Raw genomic sequence first — 18,817 nt, 5'->3', positions numbered from 1 at the left:
TTGTTTCAATTATCATACTGCAAAAAGACTGGCACTGTATCTCTAATGGCAAGTTTTTGTTAAAGTCATGCATCATTACCCCACTCACCCTCTATTACTTGTCAGCGCCTTTAGAATTGCAACTCATAAAATAAAAGCCCAAAGGAATGGTCAAGGTTCAGTTATTTTGGCAACCCACTACTGAGGAACCTTGGAGCAAATACCAATTGTCTTTATTTCACACTGACACTCTGATCAGGTGTTTTGAGGGCACCACTTTCTCAGTCTCACAGGTGGGTAACCTTATCCTACAAGTGTTAGAATTGTGACAGTATCCAAGCACCAAAAGCCAAACTCCAAAGATGTACTTTATTTCATTATAAAGCAGATTTTTTAGGCATTATTTCTTTTTGTGAACATCCACTGTATGGCCAGCAGATCCTGCTTTGAGGAAACAGCTGTTTGATAACAAAGATTTACCACTAGACCACAAAGATACAGATGCACAGAAAAAGTGCTGCTTAGACACTGAAGAGCAAATGCTCTAAACTGCGACCGGTTCAAACAGATATGACCAAAAATACAAGCACAGCTCCAGCCCAGCCAGAGCAGCATGCACAGAAGTGGAGTCTTTTATATCAAAACAAAGTTTGTATTGGGCTTCCTGGAAAAACAACCAAAACAAAATCCCCAAAGCAGAATTATATCAGAACCCTTTCCCTCACTTTTTAATGCCACTTTTTAACTGTCCCCATTTCACATCACAGTTGTGCTGTGCTGCACTAGTACATTATGAAAAACAGAAAAAGGACTGAATGTAGTGTGACATCATAGTGAATGGCTGACAGTGATCACTTCATGGATACTTCATCCCAATTCTTTTATTCCTTTTCCAACCGTGATTCTCTTCCTGGGCATTTGACTTTCATAGATAAGCACATCTCATTCCACATCTGCAGATTTCCCACGTGTTTGGTACCTGAGCTCAGGGTATTAACAAGGGGTTCTGGATGTCATCTGTGCTCCTTGGGTGTGTAACAGAGTCCCACCACTCCAGCAGGAACAGTGACTCACATACTGTCTGCCCAACATGCAAAAATGCACAGAAGCATGTTGATGCAGTGTAATGAAAAGTTCCAGCATTACAACTCCTCCTTCTGGTTTTCATGTTGTCCAATACTGATTGAGGAAAAGCATATTTACAAGACTCATACACAAATATTTGCATTTGGTCCTAGGCACCTGATTAGTACTGACAACCTAAATTAGAATGGAAAACTAAGTTTTATTCTGGTCCTTTACAGCCTTAACTGTAAACTCTCCAACGTGAAGGTGTGATTTCAAAAAAGGAATCCCAATATATTCTGAAAGAGTATTTTCCTATGTACCACTCAAATCCATGAGATTATAGGAAGAAAAGCTTTCTACATAAGCCCCTTAGTGGAGTTATCTGACAAGGGTCTCGTATCTAGATCTACAAAAACAGACAAGTAACATCCATTCTTTCCACTCTTTTGTGGTAATGAGACTCAAAATTCACCAGATATGAGTAATGAGATAACATCCTGATTGCTACGAGACCAGAATTCATTATCAAGGAGAGAAACTTCGCTCTAGCAAAGAGCACAAGCAGGTTTATATCTAAGCAGCTATAACACTCCTTCCTTTCAGCCAGCATCAGAACTAGAAGTACAGCCACTAAAGGCAAAAAAGACTAATTAGAAGGCTTTACAAAGTCGGTTTAACCAAGTTTCAAAGTAGCAACTCTTAGGCACAGGTTCTGGCAGAATCTAGATTTACCTGAGTTTTCTGCTTGTGGAGGAGAGGTGGTGGGAAAGGACACATTCCTTTCTTACATAGAAACTTGAAAACAGTCTCAAGCCAATACTCAACAGCTGACAAGGTCTAGTGTAGTAATTACAAGACAAAACATTAGGCAATAGAGATATCATTTAGTAAAAAGAAACAACTGCCTTTCAAATCTGCCATACTGAAACAAAACCCCAAACATATGGAACACTTTTTGTGCTTGCAACCATAATTATGGAACTCAAGCATCAGATGGAGAGGTTTTTTTCACCATTTCTGCAAAGGAGCTGCAAAAACAAGTCAAATGGAAAAAAATCCCTTCCAAGTATTCATTTAACAAACATTAATTAAAACCTTTAAAGGCTTCAGGTTACGAAATGTGAAAGGGGCTCAAAAAATTTTCAGGAGTCATTGAACTAAATCCAAGTCAGAAAGCTGACTCTCCTAACACATAATTAAAAAAAAATTTCTTAAAAAAATTTTTTGCACATCTTCCGCATCAATTTATAAAATGCAAACAGTATGCTAGAAAAGTTTGAACTCAAGGGAATGTGCTTTGGAAACATTATTAAAATATGTGTTTCTATAGAATGACACTATCAAGTTTATGATACTTCTTTTCCCCTGACTGGCTACACTTTGAGAATGTCCCTCCTCTCTTTCCTGGGTCCATGAGAAGCTAGGTTTAGAAAAGAAGAGCTCCCATACTGCCAACTTCACTCTGTTCCTTTACAAAAATTTCAAAGTATTGATAAATGATGGTGACAGCGAGCAGAATCCCAGTTCCAGAGCCAATTGCCCCAAGGAAGTCTGCCAGCACAGAGAGGGCACCGATACAGAGCCCACCAAAGGCAGCAGCTGTGGGGATGTACCTGTAAAACAGGAAATGAGAATAGGAAAGGGGCCATTAGAGCTTGCTCAGACAGTGTGAAAAAAGTCAATGGCAGAATACTCTCTTCTCTTGCAGGTCTGCAATCACAAGTAAGGAACATGCAATAATGCCAGTACACTGGGTAAGGAAACAAAATGCTCAACCTGACTGGAGAAGAAAAAAACGCTACATTAAGAGAAGTTATTACAGTTCACCATGCAATAATGCACAAATATTAAACTTATGGCTACTGGCTCTTCAAATTGCCTGTACACGACTGAAATCCAAAGTTACAATAACACAAAGGGTCTAAGTCCTATCCTGAAATCTGAAAACATCAGACATCAACCCCTGCCCACCTCTGCCCCTCGGAGATTTAAGTAACTACTTGTTTCAGAAGAAAGGTCTGTGTAAAAATGGTACTCAAGACTAATAACACATGAAAAATTACAGTAAGAAAATACTTCTGGGTCAGCCTGAAGTAGTGAAGTACACTGAAATGCTCATTATTAGCTACCCTGAGAAGAGTGTATAAATGAAAAAATAGAACAGGAAAATAAAAGGTCCAGAATTTAAGGCAAATTCTTTAAATGCAAGGCAAAAATAAGCTGTACTGTACAAGTCTTCCATTAATGAGATAATGTTCTATGTCTCATGCATGTAACATCAAATCTGAAATAATATCTGTGTTCTAGGATCTAGAAAATGGAAGTCAGAGCAAACTTTGCCACATGTTTGCCCATAACACTGTGCATGAACAGCCAGTGAATATGTAGCTCACCTGTTGAGTTCATGTACCATTGAAGTTTCTCTGTGGCCTCGCATTACCATTTGCTGTTCTTTCAATTGCTTGGCAACCTGTATTGAATCAAGGAATGCAGCAAGTAAATTTAGTGTCATTTACCAAGGCCATGGAAAGCAGTACTGTGGGAAAACAGAAGCAAGACATTGCAGTAAATGGTGGTGGGGTTGGGGGTTTTTTGTATTGTTTTGGGTTTTGGATTGTGTTTCACATCATTCATCTGAGTTAAAAATATCCAGTATTTTAACTTCAGATAAATTACAGTCACAGGCACTTTTCTACCTGCCAATTATACAAAGCTTTCTGGATAATTCCAGTCCTACTGAGAAAAGGAAAATTTGGATACTGGCAGGCTCATAATTCAATCCACGTTTTGCCATCTACCTTTCTGCTGATGAGGGTTTTGTAGATGTTGCAAAACCATTCCTTGAAGTGTTCATTCTGTTTCAATGTCCTGCATTCAGTTGAGTCAACTATTTATTTGTGGAGCCACACTAGAAACTAGACTTAGAATCCCTTCTTGGAACATTATTCTTAAACTGGATTTCTGGTTGCATAGGGTTACAGCAGAGCCCTGCAAACACTACTAACCACTGTGGTAACAAACTAGCAGTGAAGAAGGTGCTCATCACTGACTCCTGCACTGAGAAAACACACTTTCAGATGAGTAAGCTGCCAGTTTTCCACTACACAGTGAACATTTAAGTAATGATTTATCAACTTCTATTTCTGACCTTTTTTGCATGAACTTAAAATAATTTTACTTAGCATCAGGAAAAGTGTTAAAGTGTTAAAAACTGTCTGTTGGTTTACTCTGAAATAAAAACCTGAGTGTACATGGCTGTGAGTGCCTCCCTGCATGCCTGAGAAGCAGAAAGATGCAAGTCCAAAACAAAAGAGGGCTCACACAGCCACAGTAACTGTACAATTACTTATTTGTTAAAGAATAGATTAAACCATTCCATAGTTGCCAAACTTCACCTTCTATCTAAAACCACACATTACAAATATACCACAATGACAGCTATTTTCCATTCTGTTTTCCAACTCAAATTTCAGGATGATGTAGTTCCTGAATGTTAAATATCCTGTAGCAAATGGAATTTTTGAGAAATACCATCAGGTACATTAATGCATTGCACTTTATTCTCCATTGTCAGTGCTCTCAAGCTAAAAATAACAACTTCTAGTTAATTCTCCCACAAAGAAAGCTCAGAACTCTGTGTCAGGAATGGCTGTCTGAGCTTTATCTGCAAGTTTTTAAGTTGCAACTGTCTTTAACACAGGGCACCTGTCATGTGGCACTGAAAGAATTTCTACCTCTCCTCTTACCTTTCCTGCTCTCACATTGATCACATATTTCTATGTTCTAAATTTTCTAATTCCAATGAAAGCAATTTAAGTTTTGACATTGTTTTGAAAAGACAGTAAAGAAAATAGGGAAAAAATAGCCCCATTCTGTCTTAATCTTTCCCAATTATAAAAAGACATAGTCCCTGTTTACACAAGCAATGAATATTACCAACAAGATTACCAGCAGAACAGCTTTTTCAGAAGAAAGCAGTCTTATTCTCACAACAACCCATCTGTTTTCAACATGTATGCTTACATAATTTGTCATTTTAAACTTACATCTTTGGCAGAGGAGCCAGAGACTTCAATCCATGTCTTAGAGAAGAAAGCACAAGAGCCCAACATAAATACAATATAAACAACTGCATGTACAGGGTCTTCCAATACTGAAGAAAAGGACTCTGGAGGTGACAGGTAATAACAGAGTCCACCAACTGGATAAGCACGAGCAGGGCCTCCAGATGATGTGTCCTGGACGAAGAAAGAAAACAAGCAGTCAGTCACCAATCTTCTCACTATTTCATAGCCATTAAGCCAAGTCTTAGAGAAGTTTCTATCACCTTTGTGTCACTTTGCATCATTAATACTGCAGCAGCACACACGTTTACTTTCATCACAGCAAGCCTCAATTGCATTAATTCAAACAAATTACTAATTTAGGAGCTTCAATGTGCATAACCACCTATAAAAGTGTGTCTTAATATTCAGAGACTATCTCTTCAACCCCACATTTCAATGGTGCCCTTGTGCAGATATGTGCAAGATGAGAAGGGATACTCACAGACCAGGTGCCCAGCAGGCTGACCAGCAAGTTGCCACTGAAGCGGGCAGAAAGCATCTGGGAGATGACGTACAAGTTTGACACCAGGGCAGACTGGAGAATAATGGGAATGTTGGAAGTGTAGAACAGCTTGATAGGGTAGGTGTTGTACTGGCCCCGGTAGCGAGCAGATTTGATAGGAAGATCCACTCTGAAGCCCTGAAAAGTTTTCAAAAGAAAGACTCCCGTTATATGTGGACATGAACCCATACCAGAGACCATAAATTGCAAGTTCAAGGCCTTGACAGCAACAGAAGAAATCTGCAATCATTTTGTGCAAGTACAAATACTCTGCCCAGAGGGCTCTCCTCTCCATGAGGACCCTTCTGCAAAGGGTCTGCAAGCCTGCATGGTTGTCTAAACACACACCCACACACAAGAAGGAATGAAAGATTTAGACATCAGAAGAAATCTGAAGTTTCAAGAAGATTGAACAAAACATCCAGGAAAAGAAACATTAAAACTTCCTATATTCTTCAGCAACAAACAGTAAGAGACACAGGCTTAAAAACTTCCAAGTGGTTCCCAGTATAAAGTAACAGCATTTGAGTTAGACAGTATCACATGCACACATGCAATAGGGAATACTTTTATCTGGTTTTTTGTTTATTTTTTCAGAGACCAAAGTGTCAAGTCTTCTGTGTGACTACAGTAAATGTGGAAACTGATTAAGTGTATAATGAACATCTAGAGGCTGCAGGTACAAAAATGAGCCTTGTTTGAATATATACGAGCCTTGTGAATATGTAATTTCTTCTAGAAAGAAGCTTGACATTTCCTTAAGAAATTTCAGACCTACTTCCATACAGTTTTACAACCCTCATTATTCCAACTGACCTGGAAGTAAATGACAATTGCAAAGACAAAGATGGTGGCAATCAGGTTCATGAGGTTGGGAAGATTCTGACGGTAAAAGGCCTCACGAAGAGCTCGGACCTTGTCTGTGCGAGTAGCCAGAAGATGGAACAGAGCAATGATGGCTCCCTCAAATTCCATGCCTTGGAAAGGAAAAGAAAAAGTTAGGTGAGCTGTGATTGTCTCCAAACTTCAGTGTTTTGCCCATTAAGCATACTTCTGAACTGCAGGAATGGGATTTCTCTGAGTCTTTTGCATCTCGAGCAAAAGGCTTTTATTCTCAGGCTTTTATACTGTCACCCTTACTATCAGCTATATTTTTCCCAAGATTTTTTTTTAAAATCCCTTTATAGTGGCCAAGAAACTAAATCATAACCCAGCATGGGATAACTTAATTGCTCTCTAGAAACATTGATGAGCACCAAGTTCTTTCTTTTCTTCTGATCAAAAAGAAAAGAAAGTAAACTCAGAGGGAAGCATCAGGCTTTCCAGTGTCAGTTGTGGTGAGACACAAGTTATTGTCTGGATTACAGCAAATGGCATAACCTCACATTTGGTCAGTAAGTTGGACAGCAACCATAATACAATGGCAATCTACTACTGGTGGCTTTTAATGAAGGTACTGTAAGAAATTCAAGTTCAGTAAATATCTTGTGACATACTACAAATTGAGAAAAAATGTCTTTGTGCTTGCACTTTGCACAGCAGCACCTGCTGCATTAGCAAGATTCACTACACAGCCAAGATGATAGTAAAAGCATTTGGCATTAAGTTAATAGTGGGAAAAAAAAAAAAAAGCTGCCTTTTTTACAAACTAATGGTAAAGAAAACAGACTGTGCCATATTACCTCGCCCAGTGTTCACTGTGGTGGGACTGAATGCTTTCCACACAATGGTCTCACAGATATTGGTAGCAATGAAGAGAGAGATGCCAGAACCAAGACCATATCCTTTCTGGAGAAGCTCATCCAAGAGCAGAACTATCAAACCAGCAACAAAAAGCTAGAGTAATAAAAAAGAAATAAAGCATTAGTTCCATGTCTTTTTCATATGTTAAAAAAAAAAAAAAATGTATTAAGAGATTAGACTATATGTGAAGAAGCAGGTACACTTGGGCCTTTCTGCTCTGCATGTGAGACAGCCTGTCCATAAGGCTGATTTTTTGACCCTGTCAGGGGAAGAGTAAGTAGAGAAGATTAGAATTTACCTGGATTGTGATAAGCAAGCAGATACCAGCACCCATCTCAGACGGGTCTCCGTACATTCCAGTCATTACATACACAATAGACTGTCCAATGGTAATGATCATTCCAAACACTACAGAATAAAAAGAAAAAGTATATATTTGTCCTGGATATTTATGTCAATGAGCAATTAGAGAAATAGAAATCACTTCTTTGCAGAAAATCTTGGTTTCAGCTGAGACAGAGTTAATTTTCTTTGTAGTAGCTGGTAGAGTGCTGTGGTTTGGATTTTCCATGAGAATAATGCTGATAACAGGCTGATGTTGTTTTAGTTGCTGCTCAGCAGTGCTTACCCCAAGTCAAGGACTTCTCAGTGTCCCCTGCTCTGCCAGCCAGCAGGTGCACAAGAGGCTGGGAGGGAGCACAACCAGGATAGCTGACCCTAAGTGACCACAGGGATATTCCATACCATGGAATGCCAGGCTCAGCACACCAGCTGGGAGGAATGGCCAGGAGGGACTGATCACTGCTCAGGAACTGGCTGGGCATCCCTCAGCAAGTGGTGAGCATTGTACTGTGCATCACTTGTGATGTTTTATTTCTCTCTCTCCTTTTTTTACAGTTGTTATTGTTATTATTATACTGTATCAGTTATTGAACTGTTTTCATTTCAACCCACAAGTTTGATTATTTTCCTTTCTGATTCTCCTCTCCACAGGAGAGAGCCACCAAGTGTCCCAAGTGACACTTAGTTGCCGGATGGGGTTAAACCACAACATTTGGGAAGGAATACATAAACCATGGGATGTTTAAATTCAAAAGCAAGTTAACTTTGCTGTTTGAAATCTGGCACTGAAAACAGAAATACACATAGATAGTTCAGAAACAAATGCACTTAGAAGCAAGTGGGTTTGGTTACCAAAGACTGCTTTAGATACTGAAAACTCTGAGGGTGTTAAGATATTGCTGTAGGGATTTATAATTTTTTCCAGTATAGTGTACAGCATCAAATAGCTACAAAACACCCAGGTTTTTTTCTGGAAGTCATTATCAATTGACCACAGAGACCCCTTATTGATGAGAAAGACCCTTGCCTGGAGCTGCAAGGTATAAAAGCTACAATCAACACCTTAACCACTGTGAAATACTCAGATTAACACTGACCATCACAGCTCAAAAGTTGAGTCTCCACAGTCTCTACATTGCTTCACTTGTCTGAGGAGATTACAGCAGCAATGCCAATTGCACCAACATTTTTCCTTTTCACACCTTTCTGAAGCATAACAGCCAACAAGGCAGAGAGCTGCCAGTAAAAGATCAGTGAAATACAGGTATTGCAGCAGACATGACAGAAACCCACAGGTCCAACTGCACCATTCACCCCATGGTAAAGTCACACTTTCCACTGTTAGGGTGAGATACTCTAAACCACCACATGAGCTGTTACTCACATTTCTGGGCTCCATTGAAGAGAGCTCTATCCTTTGGGGTGTCACCAACCTCAATTATCTTAGCACCTGCCAAGAGCTGCATGATGAGCCCTGAAGTGACAATGGGTGAAATGCCCAGCTCCATCAATGTTCCTGCCAGACACAGGAAGAACAGTGCAGTTCAAAGTTAGTTTTTATTAACCTTTACATCACATTGAAGAAGATCTAAAACTCCAAATCTCCACAAATGTAAAAATTCTCAACGATAAGAAAAGTTTGTTAGAAGTCAGTTTGATATATAGTACTCCTCAGTATTTCAAAAATACTGTGTTCACTGAAAAAGACTTTAGCTGTCAAGAATAGATTTACTCTGCATAAAATAAAGTATGATATAAACTGATAGCTCAAATGACATAGAATGATAAAGTGAACTCAGAAAACAGTCACCATTCTTAATTCACAGCTGCATTAGAAACAGAAATTCATATAAACTATCATGAATTTTAACCTTCATACCTGCATTAGAAAGCCTCTACAAGAAACTGAAACTACAATGCATTTCAATCTCAAATAAGTCACCCAGGAAACCACAGCAGTTAAGGAATATGATTTTGAAACACAAATCACAAATCTTGAAAGCTGCAACAGCAGCAATGCAGGTAATTGGGAAATGTCTCTTCCCTAACCATTTCCCTCAAAGAAAAAAAAAAGCTCAATTTTTGTGCATATAATAGATTGCACACAGTCAACCATAAACTCATTTTGCTCAGGAAGTTGTGCCTTTCCTAATGCCACACTGGTTTATGACTTTAAGTGATATAGAAAAATTACTTTTCACACTCCAGTTTGAATATTCATTACAATGGAGCAGAATGCAAGCCTAAGACCATTTTGATTCAAGCCAAAAAAAAAGGCCTATCTGAAAGTCTGGACATACCTCTATTTGATGCCAAAATCACTCTCATCCAGTAGAAAGGATCTGCAGAGTCTGATGACATAATTCCAAACAAGGGAATCTGTATTTCCAACCAAGAGATCAAATTAGAGACTTCATAGCATGCTTTAAACATTTCAGCTCTTCCTTAAAAAGGGGAGGAAACATACCTGGCAGCATACTAAGAAGATGAAGAGTGTGATAGCTGTCCATAGTACCTTTTCCTTAAACTGAATCTAAAGGGAAAAACACAAAACCAAAAACCAACAAAAGATCATAAAGTTGTTAAAATAACAAGACCTAGTCCATCAAGCAAACTTTCATAGTAGCACACTTGACTTTCTTGTGGAGCAAACAAGAACACCCTAAAGAAAATAATGTTCTGTTCATCCCTTTCATCCCACATAAGACCAAGGAAAGCTACAAAGCTTTATTCAAAATTTAATCCAAATAAACAAGCTTATGTCAATGCAAGGTAATTCTAGTGCTTCCACAGAAATGAGTCTTACATTTTCATGAGTAAGTGATTATGATGAAAAAAAAAACCAGTAACAGGGAGCAGCTTATCTCAGCAAATAATCTTAGATTAGAATTTATGAAGCAAAGATTTTCAAGCTGCTGCTTTAACTTACTCTAGTTTACACTTCAATCTGAACTGCCTTCAACATCTCAACATGCACTGCAGTGACATAAACAAATCAGCCTAACTGCATTTATTCTTGAACAACCACATCCACAGGAGATGCACCTTACATGCATTCCACTAAAAACAACTGCACCTAAAAGTGCCACTCTCCCATCAGGGAAGAAACCCCAAATCCCACAAATGCAAACTCCAAACATTTTATATCACACAAATACAAACCTAGGAAGAACATTTTATTAACCTACCTTCCGTTCAGGCTTTTGAATTTCAGGCAAGATAACACAGAATGGCTTGATCACTTCAAGAAATTTTACTGTACAGAAACAAGTTAAAAGACAAAATGAACACATAGATACAATGAACACTGGAAAAAGCCCAAGCTGAATTGAAACTGGACATGTACTCTACATAATAAAAGTACCAGCTCTGGGGAAATTTTGCTTGGTTAGTGTGGGGCAGGGGTGTGTTTTGCATTATTAAATTCTTATCTGTTCTCATCACACAGAGATTCAGCTAAAATGTTTTAAGTACAATATGGAATTGGAACAGAATTAAAGAAAGCCAAGCGTTTTTCCATTTCACTGAGTAGGTGAAAAAGCTTTGCCATTGCTTTACATGAGTTTATCAACAGTCTTAAACTTCTACTTCATGGTAGTTTATCCCCAGTCAGAAATTAGAGGAAAAAAGTGCCTTGGATAATGCACATATATTAAGCTTAAGAATTCCTACACAGTTTTGGGCCATATAGCTTAACACGCAATTCAGAAGCATCAATTCAAGTTAGTCTACAGAACATCTCATGCCATGATCCCCTCCTAGCCAAAAAGACACATCCTCAAATCAGGAGTCTTAAAATAAGCATACAATGAAAAGGGGATTTGCAAAATCACAAGTTGTCCCGTAAGCAGAGAGCTCTGAATTTGAAGAAGGGTTAATTCTAAATCTGCTAAAACAAATCTAAGGTTGCAGCCGTATTTTGGACTGATTTGAACAGAGTACAGCAGTGCAGAACTGGGATTACTGGTGCCTTTCCAGCTTTTTATGGAAGGCAACTTAGTAACGCTTTAAGACAGACCCCAAAAGATATCTTCTTAATTTAAAACGATTATGTCTGAAAAATTACAGACCGGGATATTCAATTTAATGCAAATCAAGGCTCTCTCCAACATCTACAGTAACACAGCAATCGACTAAGGCGCTCTCCAAGCAGCTTTTTCTGCAGATTCCCACTGATGGGATCGCTCCGGGGTGCAGCCACAGTTTGTAACTCCCTCTGACAGTGTCCCTGGAAGGGTCATGCCCGAGCTGACACCCCGCCGCCCCCACCCCGACACCGCGCCCGGCTCCCTCAGCCGGCACGGGGCACACGGCGCCGGTTCGTCCGCCGGGATGAGCTGCCACCCGCGGGGAACGGCGCTTTCCCGGCCCGAGGGGAGAAGCGAGAGCCCGAGGGGAGCCGCTGAAGCGGGGGGTCCCCGGTACTCACTGCCCATGGCGGCGCCGGCCGAGCAGCAGCGAGCGGCGGCGGCGGAGGAGGGACACGTCAGGCTCCGAGCGCGGCCGCCCCCTTCCGCTTCCTGCCACGCGCCGCGTCCGCCGCCGCCGCCGCGCATGCGCCGGGCCCTGCCCACGCAGCCCTCCGCCTACAACTCCCATAGTGCTCTGCGGTCACAGAGGAAAATTGCTTCCGTGACGGCGCGCTGCTTGCTGGGAGTTGTAGTCTTGCGCCTCCCGCCATCTTGATGTGGTATGGGACTGGCTGCTGCGTCAGGTTGTGTCGAGGAACGCGTGTTTTAGCTACCAGAAAGCGTAGCGCTGGTTTAATAGATTTCAACAGATAAATACATAAATAAACACTTAAAATTAGTTTCCTGGTTATGTGTTTTTGTAGCGGGACATTGCAGGCCTTGCTCTGCCGTGAGAACCTCCTTGCAGCCCCCACACACCAGAGTGTCAGCCGCTAGAAAGAGTGGCTTTGGCTAAAAGCCTCAGCTGCCTGAGGCCGTTCAGAAGCAGTGTGAGGGTGGTTCTGTGGGCTCTGGTGATAACTTCACCAGACACCTGTATTTTAGGTGTCTGATGTCAGACAGCTGCAGGTGTCAGTGCCCCACAGTCCCTGCCTGCCCTAGGCCGCGTGTAGCACACCCAAATCCAGCTGGGCTTTAATAAATATGAAACATTAGTGAAAAAGTTTGAAAAACGAGAAAAATGAAAGCTTTGGGCTACGTGTCAAGGAAGTCAGTGTGTCACTCTGCAGCCAGCCAGGGAAATGTGCTGACAGTGGCTGATTGTTTGACACGTTTCTTTCCCAGAACCTCTCAATGTTCTGGGTGTTTTCCAGGCCTCTGCAGGGGGAGTTATCAGCAATCTGAAAGGGAAGGTAAACACAAGTCAAGGGAAAGATTAAAGCAAACAGAGGTGCTAATGCAAAGCAATTAAAGTCAGTGTAGACACTCTATAAAATGCGTGACAGCTTCACAAAATATCCCTGATAATTTCTGAGCACTTAGGTATGCTTTGATTATTTCATCTCCACTTTTCTGAGATTAATTTAAAAGCCCAGCCCTAATTCCTGTGTAATTTTTTTTTTTCTTTTACTGATTTTTTATTGTTGGACTGTATATTTGCCCTTCTCCAGGCTTCTGAAGCCATGTGTCTCATCTGTGAGTTATTGAAGACATCTACCAATGGGTGTGAGGAGGTTTAGTTCTTGTCCAGGGTCGCTCATTTCAAAACATCCAGTTTATGGAAACTGGTTTTAATCCACACATTTCAAATTGCAGATAAAGCAACTGCTTTCCAACTGACATGACGTCTTGTAGAGTTGATTCAATAATGTTTTTACTTAGTAATGTGGACACTGTGCTGGTTTATCAGAGCTGATTAGTGGAAAAGGGAGAATCAGCAGTGGTTCTGTGGAAGTCTGGATAGGGAAGATCACATAGGAGTGATCAGGGGATTGATGGTAGAAACCTGCAATGAGATGCCAGGATTTGCACAGTCACACATGCTTTTTGTGCCAGTAAACTTTGTCTGTGCCATAAGAATAGAGAAAAATATTTAATAGTCTGTTACTTGCATGGCTGACCTGCCAGACTTCTTGTTTTCCTGTTTTTATTTTTTTTTTAATAATTTTAGTTAATAAGATAATTTGGTTCTTTGCTGTAAAATATATATATATATAATTACACAGAGTTGTCTACTTAAGGAGGATGACAACTCATTAGATTTTGCCTTCCTCTCTATATAGTCCATCCTGAGCCTGAACAACTTCACATTTTGGGTGAAGAGAATACAATCCTACAAGTGAAATGTGCTGTTGAAGTTCAGTTCTAGGTAGAAAAAATCGTTGGTGAAAACAAGCTTTTCTTGGATCTTACAGTGATTAAAAAAAACTTTTGCCAGCTGCAGTAAAAAAATGCACAGAGGGGAGACAAGTTCCTGTATATGATCAAGTGTCATCCTGCAGAAATGAAAAGCAAAAGAAATTGAAGATACAGTTATACACTAGGGCTGATTTTTACACTGTTTGGAAGCACCTACAGTAGCAGGAGGACTCAGTGTGGAGTGGTGCCAGCTGGTACAACTGGAATGATGATGATGAAGAGGAGGAGGATAGCATGTAATTAATAAACTGCTCTTTATAGAACAGCAACATCTGAGAAGCAGACGTAGATTTAAAACAGTTTGTTCTTTTCATGTTTTGATATTCTTCTTCAAACCAAATCAGTCTCTCTTATATAACCAAGCTAATCCTGCTTGAAATAATGTAATTTAGGACCATTAAAATCATTAGTATTCACTTACTGGCACTGAAGTTTGTTAGCCAGTGTGTTCCACAGTTTCACACAGTGCAAATCTTCAGCTTTTACTGCAAAATTATATATCTCAATATACCTCTATTGCATTAATGCAAAGCTGACATTTAATTACTGCTTTTCAAATCAAGCTTTGCTCTGTGGCGACTGACTACAGATGCTAGACTTAATTGTGCTGAATTGTACACTGATGCAAACAGCAAACACTACATGATTGCTTCTATAGCCAGAGGTAGAAAGCAGAAAATGGGGGCAGAGAGTAGAAATGGGGAGACCAGCATAAATTAATTTATGTCTGCCTTTAAATGGTTCCTTTTTGTTCTAGTCATTGCTTGCAGAAACCAGCTACAACCTCTCATGGAAGAGAGGTCACATTTTTCACATCTGTGACTTGCTCCCTCCCTGTTCCCACACCAGTACAATCCATCAATCCATGCAGGGATTGCCTGTTGCACTGAGTAAAGGCCTTTCCTTAGCAGGGAGGATGGAGGAGTCCTTCCAGCTGGTGGGATCCTGGTCCCAGAGCACCTGTGGGCTGGGATGGCCAGAGGGCTTTACAGAGCTATTGTTTGTACACGTGTGTGAGTGCACACACACACATGGGTGTTCCCCTTGCTAAACAAGGCCAGCTCATATTTGTAGCATCAGTCTACAAGAGGCGTCCTGGACAGCAAGAACCCTGCGTGGGCTGGCTCTCTTTAGCTGCAGTGTTTGTATTCAGTTCTCTGCCAGCAGTTCTCTGTGTAACCACAAGGTGGAAGAGCTGCTTTATTTATGGTGCCTTTTCAGCTTGCATGAAATGCACTCAACTGTGCAGGCAAGTTTTATTACTGTCATTATTTAATTGTTATAATACATCAATGCCCAAGGGCCACTTTCAGGACCAGAAGTCCTTGTGTTAAGTGTAATATGATGCAGTCCACAGTCCTGCATGGAGCTTCCTGCAGACGGATCCCTGGGCCCCACATGGTGCTTCAAGAGCACTGTGACCTCTGTGCAGAGTACAGCTATACTGTGGGTTCCCCTAAAAGATCATCACGTGGGTAGCTCCATGAGATCCTGCTCAGATGGAGCAGCTGCATCTCCAGGGCTCTGTCAGAGTGTTCCAGGGACCAACCACTACTGTGACATACTTGACATCCCCTTTGCCTGCCACCCCCAGGCTGTCTCTCAGCCTGTTTGACAGGTGCTTGTTAGATGTCCCTAAAGATTTATTTATGCAGGTAGATGGGCTCTACCCATCTGAAACAAGGTCACTAAGTGGAAGCTCATGATCTGACTGGCAATGGAGCACAGATATAAGGGTGACCTTCAGGAGCAGACAACATTCCTAAAGTAAATTGTTTGCTACTAACCTAAAATAGACTTAGCTGATAGCTCCTTTAAGCCAATAGCCAGACTCCATTGATTTCCACAGAGCTAGAATTTCCCTTGTAGTCTGTAATCAGGAGACAATCTCCCAGCTTGGCTGAGGAGCCCCAAGCAGCTGCCAGTTACAAGTGGTGTTCCCCAGGGCTCCACACTGAGGCCAGTTCTGCTAAATACCTTCATCAAAGATATCATCTGGTGAGGGGGTAGAGGGCACTCTCAGGAAGCTGCAGATGGCACAAAGTTTGGTGGGAATGTTGATTGTCAGAGAAGACACTACAGAGGGATCTGGGCAGGCTGGACTGATGGGCCAAGGCCAATTGCATGAGGTTCAACAATTGTGAAATGCTGGGCCCTGCACTTGGTCATTTCATACCTGTGCCCATTTGGAGAAAAAAATTCCAAATTCAATATCTAAAATGAGATATCCAAACCACTGATTAAATAGAACACATCAAAAGATGTAAGCTTAACTTCACCAGATATAAGTCCAAAATTGCAATGCACTAAAGTATTTCCAGTACCATTATCAGGACATGAGAGGTTAACTGAGTATCTTGCTACTGCTTTGCATGAAATGTTTTGGGTCCTGAACTCCTGTTATGACTCACACCCCTATTTCTCAAATTTGTTCACCCAGGTGCTCCTAGAACATCATTTTATTCAATGTATTTATGGCAGCGCTTAATAAGGTATCTAAAGTACTGTATAACACTGTACCTTTAATGAGCCGTGCTCCCTGCTGGCAGCATTACAGCAGTGCTTTCTCAATAACAAGGGTCCTGATTTCTGGCTCTGATAAAAAAGACCTTCTATATAGCACACACTTTGTGTAGCACAAAGAGTCAGTGGCTAAACCCTGATCTTGTCAAAGAACAACAACAAAACTGCAATAGGAGTACTGTTTCATCCTGCATCTTCACATGAAACCTCAATATTCAAGTAGAAACAAAAGATAATGTGTGGTTTTGCAATGAGAACAGCTCTATCAATTCAGAAAAAGCCCTGTGATAAAACTACCTTCTGTTGGCTAAACCATGCCATGAAGGGGACGAATTATGACAAATTATGGTAAAATTATGCAGATCAGCCAACAAGGTCAGACAGATACTTACACCACCAGCTCATGCAATATGGGCAGTTGAAATGTATGCAAGAAGAATGAAGTGGTTTTACACCCTTCCTTGAGGGATGCAGTGTTGGTGACTCCTGGCCACAGCACTCCAGACTGGATTGATCATGGCTGGTTCTCAGCCTGCAAATTGTACCTGCTCATGGTGAGCCAATGGGTGAGTATTTCAGCAAGACTGAAAGGCCTACAGCTAATACAAGGTTAAAGTCTTTATGCCATCTGAATGCCTCCCATGTGTTCTCTTCCAGTTTCTTTAAGGTTTCAGAAGTCTTCAGCATGTTTTTTTTATGTTAAACCCCTCCTCCCCCCATAGATTGATTGTTTTTCATGCCCTACTTGTTTTTCTGTGGCTTAGCTAATTAGATTCTGTAAAAAAATTATAATAGAGCCAACTAAACCAAATGTTGTCATCTTTCTAGGGATTAATAACTAGCTTTTACTTTTGTGATCTGTTTTTCAGTCATCAAACTATTGACCTGGAACTATTGTTTAAAAAAACCCAAAAAACACAACAAACAACAGTGTTTGGAACATTAAGGAAAAAAAATGCATGTCTTGCAGATTCTGATGCCAATTTCCCTTAAGGGCTTATAGATAACCAGATACATATAGCTCTGATAATGGACTAATTTACATAAAAATCACTGCCAGCCTGATTGTAACATTCCCCATGTGGAAATTGGCCGGGGCTGGAAATCACCACTATTAACCTGAGAGCCTTTACACCTTTGCAGAAACAGGTTTTGACACAGAGCCTTAATTTTATTTAGAATTTATTTTTTTTTTAATGCTCCGTATTTTTATGAAACATTAGCAAAACTACCTTTCATGCTGCAACCACATTGGACCTGTATTTGGGGATGAGAACATACCAACAGAGGAGGTTGTTTGGTTTTCAAGTCAGCAAATCTTACCTGACACTGGGCCCCTCCAGTCCAGCTGGAAAGTTCTGAGAGTAGCCAAATAATAACGTGAACATTGGACTTCTGGATCAGCAGTTGTTTTTCAAATCAGTGTTTGGATATTGAATTTGAATAACCCCATGCACACAGGGCTATGGAGCCCCATTCCCCTCTTGCACATAAAGCTGTACTGGTGGGGTGCACAGAGTGAGGCTGAGCTCTGCCTGTAGCTGCACAGCTTTTTCATGCAAATTAAACCTGTAATACACTGACATTTCTACATGCAGTAATTATCATGTGCATGCTTGAAAAGAAAATGCTGTACATGTAAAATTCTGCTTTTGATCCTGGAATAGAACTGATTTCTGTTTATTTTATGGATATTTGAAGCTCTTGCTGAATAATTCTGTGATTCTTTCAATTTTGGTCTCTTGACAGCATCAGCTTTTAAATCCAAACTCTTTTTAAACTACCTTTTGAGCAACTGTCTTTTTCTTCTTTCTGGAATTCTGAGCAGCAGCAGAAATTCATCAAGTAAATTATCTTCCTGGCTTTAAAACCAAAGCTGAAACCTGAGCTGTTCTGTTTGGTACATAGTGAATGGGCTTTGATTTGATTTTTATTGTATTTCATTCAAACTTTATTATAAAACATCTCCCAGGGACACTTGCATGAGAAACACTTTGCAAGTAAAACAGCATTGTATTTCCAGTCTCCCATTTTTAAAGGTTATTGTACCATTTTTGTCATGCTTGCTTCCCTCCATAATAATCCACTGTATGGCAGACAGCTGCAGCAGTTAGGTCATAGAGCTAGATGTCTCTGTAGGTTTTTCTAATGGATTTTTTTCCCCCTACTACAAAAGGGTTTCAATGTGTCATTAACCCAGTGACCAGCACTTCTGCAGGCAGACT

The 18,817-nt window shown here is 40.5% G+C and overlaps 1 protein-coding gene across 1 annotated transcript; it reads right to left on the bottom strand.

The window, feature by feature from the left end:
• Nucleotides 1-334: 334 nt before the first annotated feature.
• SEC61A1 (SEC61 translocon subunit alpha 1) lies at nt 335-12,275 on the bottom strand. Its single transcript, XM_056501143.1, has 12 exons — nt 12,170-12,275; nt 10,929-10,996; nt 10,208-10,273; nt 10,041-10,119; nt 9,125-9,256; nt 7,697-7,806; nt 7,338-7,491; nt 6,472-6,632; nt 5,596-5,793; nt 5,094-5,285; nt 3,441-3,517; nt 335-2,660 (listed from the first exon to the last, which is right to left on the bottom strand). The coding sequence occupies exons 1-12, from the start codon at nt 12,174-12,176 to the stop codon at nt 2,474-2,476; spliced, it is 1,431 nt and encodes a 476-aa protein (XP_056357118.1). The 5' UTR covers nt 12,177-12,275; the 3' UTR covers nt 335-2,473.
• Between the last annotated feature and the right edge of the window lie 6,542 nt (nt 12,276-18,817).

The sequence above is a fragment of the Oenanthe melanoleuca genome, chromosome 12 (genome assembly GCF_029582105.1).
Source record: "Oenanthe melanoleuca isolate GR-GAL-2019-014 chromosome 12, OMel1.0, whole genome shotgun sequence".
Taxonomy (NCBI): Eukaryota; Metazoa; Chordata; class Aves; order Passeriformes; family Muscicapidae; genus Oenanthe; species Oenanthe melanoleuca.
The sequence above is the reverse complement of the archived record's forward strand: the minus strand, read 5'-3'. Positions and strand labels throughout refer to the sequence as shown.